The 10486-nt window shown below is 37.8% G+C and overlaps 1 protein-coding gene across 1 annotated transcript in view; it reads right to left on the reverse strand.

The window, feature by feature from the left end:
* The window catches only part of LOC131425574 (transcription factor Sp9), a 94067-nt gene extending 91596 nt beyond the window's left edge, over positions 1-2471 (reverse strand). The window contains exon 1 of the mRNA XM_058587565.1: positions 973-2471. Coding sequence (XP_058443548.1) covers positions 973-1077 — 105 coding nt within the window. The 5' untranslated portion in view covers positions 1078-2471. The remainder of the gene's footprint in view (positions 1-972) is intronic.
* Between the last annotated feature and the right edge of the window lie 8015 nt (positions 2472-10486).

Consider the following 10486-nt stretch of genomic DNA (forward strand, 5'->3'; position numbering starts at 1 on the left):
TTCATCAAAATCGTGGGACCGCGATTTTTCGAACAATCGGCGTTCTATTTAGATGGAATCGTGAAATCGTAATGTAATAAAAGGATTTTATTTGACTTTTAGATCACTAATAAAAGTCTTGGGTTTAGAAAACTAATAATAGTACATTTCAGACACAAAGATGCACATAAAATTACTATTCTAAACGAATTGAAACACTTTTTCCATCAACTCTAAAAACTGAAAACGAGTGCCGGGCATAGGATAATGAATAAGACGTTCGTCTGTAACGCAGTCTACTTGTGTTCAATTCCCAATCTTGGGGTAGAAATCATTTTTCTTTATCATGGTAGATGACAACAAAGGTTTAATCTATAAAATTGAAACATTGAGAGTGAGAGAGAATAGCAATTTCGATCAGCATTGGATTGTTGTAATTAAACAATTATTCCGATGTGCGATTTGTCATCGTAGGGAAATTTACATACACGGAATCAGAATCAAAAACTTTACAAATGTATTCGGCAAAAAAGTACAATCAAACTGCAATTTGTTGATGAAGATTTGTAAATTACGGGCCCAGAACAAGCGAATATCAAACAACGCCGGTACAAGCAAAACAGATAAAAAAAACAAAGCAAGCCACGACAAACCAGGCGCCGGCCGACCGACTGACAGTCGCCTTCGCATTTACTACACACTTTGCAAACCACCAAAATGACCGGAGACGGTCCAGTTTTGGCGAAAGCGAAGCACAAATCATCTTCCCAAAATTCGTTCCGGACCCTTGTTTCTGTGCTCGTCGGCACTCGGTTGGGTGCCTGTTCGAAGTGCCAATCATCACAGCAAGAAGACAGCGACGGGAAAATCGGAGCGAGTTGCCCGAGCGCACCTGTCAAAACTGACAGATCGAGTGGGGCGGCATATTGTTTTGATCGGTTTGTGTCAAGTGTCACACACCGAATGGGAAGACAGAAAAATAAAGGGACTTACTGTTGGTTTCTGCATGTGGGTGATGTTGGCGATGTTCATACCCATGGCCGGTATCTGGGCCCCGTAGAACTGTCCGGCTGCCGACGGACTCATGTCGGTCAACATGCTGAACGTCGTGTGGTCAAGCCTCCTCGTGGGATCCGACGTTTTGGCTGCTTCGGGAAAACAACAACTCGAAACAACTCTTCAACTCCTGTGAACACCACTCTTTCTTGCTCTATCTCTCTATCTATCTATCTATCTCTTTCTCTTTCTCTAGCGCTATCTATGATCACTTGTTTTTACTCTATTTTCCAAATGTCGATATAGATTTTTTTTATCTGTTTTTTTTTCGCTTCTTCACAAATTTTACGTGTTGGTAATTGCCTTTCGGAGAGCGTGCAATTAAATCAAATGAGTCATCTTAAAACACTATTTCTTAAGCGTTCAGTTTTTTTCCGCTCTCTCTCTCTCGTTCATTCGCACTGCTTCGTTAGCTTCTTTTTTTCGTCTTCTTCTTCTTCTCTGATATTCGCTTCCCGTGCGCCTATTTGTTTAATTTGATATTTAGAAAACGATAGGTGAGCGGCAACTTCTAAAACATTTTCTCTCATTGAATTTTTCCGTTTATAATCTTTTTTTTTTGCTCGCTGTGAGCATTCAACTCTGGGAGCTCTGCTATCAACTTCGTTTTTCGTTGGCTACGTTTTGAGGTTCCGTTTTTTCACTCGCTAATTGCGCGTTATAAAAATAACAATGAGCAATTTTATGTGTTCATTATTGTTGTCTTATCCCGTCGTCGAACCAAAAAAAAATATTCGCACTAAACAATACAGAAAAAAAAAAACAAAAGAACCTGACACCCGTAAAGTCGGCTGACTGACGACGGGAGTCACCGAGCAGATGCCAATCACCGGGGTAATCAATCACGCACTTACTGCTGAACGAGGATCACCGAGGATCACTGGAAATGTCACCGACCGAACCTAGGTTCGGTCATTTGAATTTGCGAAACAAATGACAGTCGATTAATTTTATGATCACGACAGCTGGCTGCTAAGATGGCGCTTCGGAAGTGTCACACACTCTCTTTAGTACACACAACGATGACGATCTTCTTCTGGTGGTGGATACTTTTTTGTTTTCGGGTGTTGTCTTCCACCGGATGACAGATTAGAATTTATTATTATTTCTTCTCCAAGTCGCTGCCACGGCAGTTATCTCGAACGCGGCCGAAACCGGAGGGTTCAGAAGCAGTTACAGAAAGCGGTAGCAGCCAACAATACACAACGGAGCACAAAAAACCAAAAACACTCGCACTCGCAGTTTGACGCGTCGGAGCACTGTTTCCGATACGGAAGACGGCCAGTCAAGTCCACAGTGAAAAGGGGTTCAGCTTAAAACCAGCACCCAGCGGCAGGCCAGCAAACGTTTTCCCATTGATAAATTAGACTTTTGTACGTGTACGTTCACCATTCAAGATTATTCTTTCAACTAACTTGAATAGTTTTTTGAATAATATGGAAAAACTTGTTTGATGATAAATTACTCATACAACAGCCGAAGCGAAACGAGTTCGAGTGCGACTGATGAGGGCGAAAGAGAAAGAGCGCTGACAGTGCACACGATCGAGTCAACCGCCGAACCGAGCAGCAGACATCGACAGACACATTCGCATACACATACCAATACCCCCCTCTAACAGCACCGACACAGTAGGCTGCGAACGAATGACCCGAACGAAACCGGTTCCGAAGTTGAGAGGATCGACCGCCCGTTGGTGTGCGTGGTGGTGCGCAGTAGCACCCAAACCAGTTTCCCGGTGAACAATTGACACACGAACACTAGGGCGCAAACGCCACTCTCGGTCGGGGTCGCAATCCGTGTGTGTTTGGGTGTGTTAGTACCGCGCTCGAGGGAACGCCTACTTTTCCGCATTGCGTCAGTGTTGTGTCCAAAGACAGTATAGCCGAGAGAGAGAGAGAGAGAGAGAGAGAGAGCGGGCGCGTGCTCAGGCTAGGGGGCCCATCACGGCTTATCACGCCCTCTTTTGCTGCGTCAAAGTGGTCTGGTGTGTGTGTGTGCGCGCGCACCGGTGCACCCGCCGGGAAGGGGAGGATACCCGAGAAACTCTTCAACCTCTTATTTTTCTCGCTGATGTTTTTATTAGTCAATAAAACGGGCTTTTTTCCCTATTTGCACAAACAGTGAAATACGTAGCACATTTTATTATGTTTAAATTCTGAAAAGGGTTCTTTGAAGAGATTGTTCTGCGGGAAATTCGGGCAAAAAAAAAGAAAGAATACGACCGATATAACCGTTCTGGCCGGAAAATGCCCTGCTGATTTATTCCATTATATTGTGGCATGTGCTGGGAGCGAGTAATGTGCATAAAATGTACTTTCTGAAGGTGATTGTGTTGATCTTTCCGTAATGGAAATCCATTTATTTTCCTTGGTAACAAATGAACAACATTCGTGCTTATTTATTTTTTTCCGTACTAAGCTTTGAAAACAGTTTCGTTTTATTTATCAGACATGAATCTTTGCTGCCGGATTGAGCTGAGCTAAATTGCTTTTAAAACACATCTCCGAGAGAGTTTTCTGTTGCGTGAAATTGAAGATTTCGGATTGCTAAATCACTTTTCCGTAGCTTCCGGTTTCGCAAATAACTGACGTGATTAGGGCCTAAGAAATTGTGTAACGCCAACGATGGTCCAATTGAAAAATCAGTAAGCTGGAAAAAGGAAGATAAAACTGATGAATTTGTTCTGAATTCGTGCAAGAAAAAACCTTTTCGATAGACAAATGCAGTTAGTTGAAGAGATTAAAGTTAACGCACTCGAAGGAACCAAATTTATCATATTTTATTGCCATCTAGCGTCGGTATCGACTACCACATGACAAGCTTATGCATAGGCAGTGATGAAATAACACAGTGAGCCATTCTGAATTTTTCCTGTCACGTGTAAATCCAGAAGTGACGCAATTTATGTAAACGGCAATTTGTCAAATGACTAGAAATTACAAAATCATTCAAATAAGTGCTAAACATACGCAGCTCTATTGATGCATTGACGTAATGTTACATTTGACATTACTTGAATTATATAGACGCAGAATTTTGCAGAATTCGGTAATTTTTCACCCTAATTTTCAACAGCTGAACGTTCGGTAATTCAAAGGATTACAGAACCGTTCGGTTATAAAAATATGGTTGAACTGTCCAATGTCAATTTAATGTCGATGTCGGCGAAAAAAGATATCGAAAACAAACGGTGAAGCGATATTTTACTAAAACTTCGGCAAAGATGGCTTTTTACAAAATAATACTCGGTTTAGGATTTCAGATTTCTCGGCAATTTAAAATGTTATTCTGATATACGGTTTTGTAAATTACCGTGTTTGCCAGCAAAAGTTCGTTCTATCGAAATCAGCAAATTAATCAGTTTATTAACACACTCTCTGTAAACGGCTTTAAGATAACCGAATTTCGGTGATTCATCAAAGTAGCCCCTTTTCTTCGGTGCAAATATCAGTGAATTTGAAAACAATCGTGATATTGGAAAAATTTGTCCAATGTTAGGCGATTATTCGTGACAAGAAATCCCCTACTGCTTGAAATTATTGATTGGATTCCGGTATGGAAATTTTTTTTTAAAATATTCTATGTTTTATTCATTACTTTCGTTGTAGCTGGAAGCTGATTTTCTACGAAAAATCTAGTTGTGTTTTCTGTTGGAAATAAACATGAAAGTGCATCCATTCTACTGTTTTGTTTTCTCCTCACATCTCCGAGTCTTTCAATTCAACCATCAACTAACGTGGAAATCAATAATTCTATGATAACGAGTTTCAACTGGAATGTTAATTTTATATTTGAGATTTCTTTTTCATCAATTGCTTAAAACCTCGGCAATAGCTCGCATGCACACCGATAATTTCGGTAACTTCTTACCAAAAGCGACGAAGATTTCAGTAATTTATAATCTTCCCCAAACCGATAATCTCGGTAAATGCAAATTACCTGTCAGATGGGAAGTACCAAGAATTTCAGGTGTTTTAAAGTTTACCGAGATGATTGCTGAACGCTCGACTGTTCAAATCTCGGCACAGTTTTGCCGATATTCGGGAATGAAACCTTAGTGCGTACAATTCTGAATTTAAAGGGATTTTTGTATTTCAAAACACAACTTTCAACTTACGTGTTGTATTTTTGTGTTTTTTGAATTTGAATACTTTCCATAGAAACGAGTGAAGAAAAATAGAATTAGTCTGAAAAATGTTTATCAGTTACGGCTGGTTAAAATTGAGAATGAAAACATGTGACTTCATGTTCCGGTGGACTCAAAATTATGAGCGTCTTCCAGAATACTGCACAATCCGTCGATTCTCCACCAGAAGTTACTCTCGAACGATATGTTTTGACAGCAAGTGGACACAGTTATATGAAGTTACTTTCTGTCTATAAATAAAAATAAATAGCTTTGAGTAGTGCTAATGTTTTGAATATCTCAATCTATTCGACGAACCCCTCAAGATTTTTTTTCGTTTAGTTAATAAAAATAAATTCACAAAAAAATTTAATAACTGTTTGACAGTTCGTTTTGACAACAATCAGCATTTACAGAAGTTCGGTAATTGGAAGGTAATTTTACCATACGAACAGTATGATTCTTACCGTACTCGGCGATATGTACCGAAACACTTATGCCGTTTTTGTTTTTAGCGCTACACCGGTGTAGTGTAGCAGTGACTATATTCGTTCCAATTTGGGTGTAATCAAGGCATCCTTTTCTTCCTTACACCGGTGTAGTGCCACCGCTAAAAACGAAAATGCCATTAGTTTGTATCAAAAAGTCTTCGTTCTTAAAACTCATTTTAATCTCGGCGAACGCAAATACTGAAAAAGCGCGGTAAAGCGATATTTAATCGAAATCCCAAACATTTGATTTATTCTTCGGTAATTTCAAATGTCATACCGATATACGGTAATTGAGCTGTTTATTTATTTATTTATACATTTGATGGTTATTTTCCGACACTTAAAAAAATCTTGAAGAAAAAATCTAATTTCAGACCATTAGTAAAAATTTTTTTGTGTGTAATTTCATTTTATACTTTCAGTCAAAGAAAATGCCCCCATAAATAGTTTCAATACATTGTCAAACGAAGTAAGTTTATTTCAAAGTTCTTCTTGCGATGGCCGTATTGCAATTGATAAACCGCTTGATATCATATTATTTTCAATTCAAAATAAACCCAAACAACTTTCCACTCATCAAACTTTGGAACGGGCCGCAGCAAATTTAACTACTAGATATAAAATAACTACTCGACTGTCAGTTTTTAACTAAAAGTTAAAATAATTGAAGATATGAAGCTACCAAAACTCGGTAGACCATCAAAGTAGTTTTTTTTATTTCAGTGCAGAATTGAGCGATGTCAATAAACAAAACTTGTTATGTCGCTTTCGCTTGATGCCAAACATAACCCAGTTTTCACTCTAACTACTGTCAAGCCGTTTGTTTGAAGTCAGTTTCGAACCTAGTTTCAACGCTATTGAACCGAACTTCGAGCCAGTTTCGTACCTGATTCTAATACAGATAGTGTTTTGGGACATCAAGTGGAAGTAATTCTTACAATTTGAGAATCGCGATGAGTATTAAAACATCGCAGTGTTTGGAGCTCAAAACGTGAGGGGCTCAACCAGCCTCTTGCTAATAAGTCATGTAACTGTGGTCAGCATCCTTCTGCCAATACCAAAACAATGAAGAAGAATTAATAACAAAAAAATGTGTATTACTAGCTTCTTGTTTATTCAGTATCCTGTACCACACTTCCCCACAAATTATCGATCAGAATATCATCACCACGATAAAGAAAATTAATACTTTACTCGATTTGAAATGCTCGATTGTTTGTTTACCCTACTCTGAGCGATCAGATTGCCCATCAAATGCCCCAGATGTTGGCTACGATTAACCCGTGGACAACTTGACAGCTCCCATACTTCGAGAATATAAGAAAAAGTTTTGGTTCTCTGCAGAGATGCCAGATATTTTCATAGAAAATCTGTATTGCCTTGAATAAAAAATCTGTATTAATCTGTATTCACTAATAAATTGAAATTCTTACAACAAAATTATCCTAAAAGATGTTATTCCAATAGATTGTGGTTGTAGGATGGTAGACTCAATCAGTCATTGCCGCGCTTACAAGTATATTTAACGACGAAATTTTATAGTTTTTTTTTATTTTTTTATTCACAACAATTGAATTGTAATTCCATATAGTTTAAAATTGTTGACTTCATAATTTGACTTGGAATTTAAACACCCAATATGCAACGTCAAGTCGGATTATACAACTCTCAGTTTGACAGTAAAGTTTCATGATGCCATTACTTCCTTGAATATCAGTTCGAATTTGTTTCAAATGATAATATAAATGGATTTAACAACAGATTTCCATATTATTTTGTTATTTGTCCGTTGATTGATAGACTTTTATCTCGTCACTGTAATAAAATACTAAAAGATAGCTCAGACAGAAAAGTCTTTTCTTACTTTTTGTGAGATCTGTATAAATCTGTATTAAATTGAGGAAATCTGTATAAAATCTGTACTCTGTATTGAATCTGTATGAACATGTAAAAATCTGTATAATACAGATAAATCTGTATAAATGGCATCTCTGGTTCTCTGGTTCCTCAATGGCGTCGTAAATGAAATAACATTTGGAAATAACGTATCTGGTTTTCGACAATCTGCGGTTTTAATTTTTATATTTAAATAAGTAAAATGAATTTTGCTAGCATTTCTTGACATTTATAAAATTATTATGATGACAAGTTACTATGGTTTAGTATAAGTATAATTTTTCTCTTTTCTCTCTCTCTTGGTATTACATTCCTCTAGTGGAATTTGACCTTCTGTTTCAACAGACTTCGCAGCCGATTCAGAGTGTACAGAACCATTGCATGGCTGGTGCTACGATTCTACTGACACTACGAATCCTTCCAAGGTCGGGGCTCGAACATACGACAACTGGTTTGTAATACCAGTGCCCTATGCATTGAACCGCCAATCCGTGACAAGTCTTTTCAACAATAGAAGGTTTAAAAGTAGTTCAGTAGTTATTCTACTTAATCTTGAAGAACAATACTACTAATTTGCAAATCATGATTAAATCTATGGTTCCCTTATCTTTATCCGAGTCGTTAGAAGATCATCCAATGATAACAAACTCTCAAATACGTTAGGTACGCTTTAGTCACACACCATATTTCAAAAAAACACTTCTAACTCTACCAATTACTATTAATAGCTATCTTTCCACAACAAAGAGAAAACGTTGGGCAGAGTGAATTAACAGATAGAAAAATTACAAAATACGCATGTTTGTAGATTTATGACGGGTGTTATGAATGAGTTTGTTGCTATGCAGCGCTGTTAGAAAACATCGCAATCTTTTCGTTTCATTCAGGAGTTCCTGCGTGAGTCACAATATTAAAATTACGCTCCTTCTAAATATATTGCTGGAACCATAAACAGTATAACCGACGACACGACCTGCCACTCGTCTATCAAAACTGTATCGAAAATTTAAGTACCCCTCAGTAACTCGTAATGTCAAAACGAAATCACTAATAAAAATGTTGAAACTGGCAACACAAGTTGATAAATTATTGATTTTTTTATAACAGCTACCATGGTTACTATTTATTGAAGGCATGTAGAATGTAAATAAATGTGGAGTGATGTGATTAATGTTACATGGAATTATCCGAAATATTTCTACTCGTCCGAAGTTGGTTTTTTACCTGTGGACGCCAGCAAGCATTCTTGAAATTGGTAGCGTATTCTCGTTACAGTTGAAAACTGGAAAATACTTCCAGCGACAATCATTATTATCACGTGCGACGTGGGATATAAGATGTCGCAAGTATCGCGCTTTATTCGTGTAGTGATGCGCTAATAGCGACGTTATGGATTGGCCAATGAACGTGATAAAAACGATTATCGCTGCTTGCGTTTTCCAGACCTCAACTGCAGCGACAACAGTTATTGTACTGTTGCAGAGTCAAAGGTCATGTAGAAAACGGAACTATTCTGAATAGTATTAAATGAATAGTAGTGATACATTTAATCTGAACATGGGTGTAAATTTTGATATAAATTTACCTTGTAACTAACGAGTGAATATACATTCTAACTTTCATATTTATTCGTGGTTTTACAAAAACTGTGAATATTTTTGGCAAGATGATACTAATAGAAAACTAATTATTTTATGTTAAGTATTGAAACGAAAGAATACATTTTATTACATGTTTAAAGGGTAATTAACAGTATTAGGAAAATGGCCATTGTTGCACAATACTAAAGCTACGCTTTGCTCATGCAATTTCTCATTGCAATTTTTCTGATGCAATTTCTTTCTTTCGACCTGGTCTTTAATTTGTACAATGGATCGGTTTCGCTTCGTCGTTGTGCAGCCTTTAGAATGACAAACAAAATAATGAAATGTAGTGATGATTTTTCGTTGTACCTGTGACCTTTGAATATTTCATTTTGTGCGGGAGATCCAGTTTTCAGCTTAGTAAGTGAACTTTTCGGTTCCTCAGGACCGGTCAGCAATAGTACTTTTTCAACGTCGAAAAATCATTTGTTGTAAAAATATTCCACAAATTGTACTGATCGATTGATTTGAAATCATAAAAGCTATTTTCTCCCAAGTACAAGTTACTGGCGCGACTGATGTAGCATTCGTGCAATAAACTCGTGGTCGGTTGATATACATCTCTCGCCAAGATTCGAATGGAGAACCTTCCAGATTCGCAACGTTGTTTCTACCGGTTAAAAATTAGTTGTACTTTTTATTCAACTTTAGTCCAATCATACTTAACATACCTGATACAAGACCTTTCCCATATTCCGTGATCTCTTGCAGACTGTTTGTTTATTTAGTCTGGGGTCCCTTGGTAACTAGCTCGTAGCAACTTAAACAGTGTTGCACGATAAATTTATTTTCACCGTTATCAAGGGGTCGCTAAATTTATGGTAACTGGTGGTAAATCGTCAAAGGACAAATTTAATGGTAATTTTTCTTCGGAGTGTAATTCATTGCACCCGTATTGTTTAGGTACACTAGCGCCGTCCTGAATTCAGTGGAACACATATGAAACAGGCTCATTTCTGTCAGGTTGTGTATGGGGGCTACGATAGCATTTGCTTGAGCGCTTTATCCTTGCCATCGGGCTGGGCTCAACGTAATCGGTGTACTTTCAAATGGCTGGTGCTAATATACCGGTGTCAGACGTCTGGTTAGAATACGTTATGCAATATTTTGCTTCGACTCTTGTAAACACTTGTGACATATTCTTCTGCAAGTATAAAGTTCATTCAATGCATAGGACGCTGGTCTTATAAGCCAGTTGTCGTATGTTCGAGCCCCGACCTGGAAGGATTCTTAGTGTCAGTAGGATCCATAGTACTAGCCATGCAATGATTCTGTACACTAAGAATCGGCTG

This window comes from Malaya genurostris, chromosome 1, assembly GCF_030247185.1.
Source record: "Malaya genurostris strain Urasoe2022 chromosome 1, Malgen_1.1, whole genome shotgun sequence".
In the NCBI taxonomy this organism is placed as follows: Eukaryota; Metazoa; Arthropoda; class Insecta; order Diptera; family Culicidae; genus Malaya; species Malaya genurostris.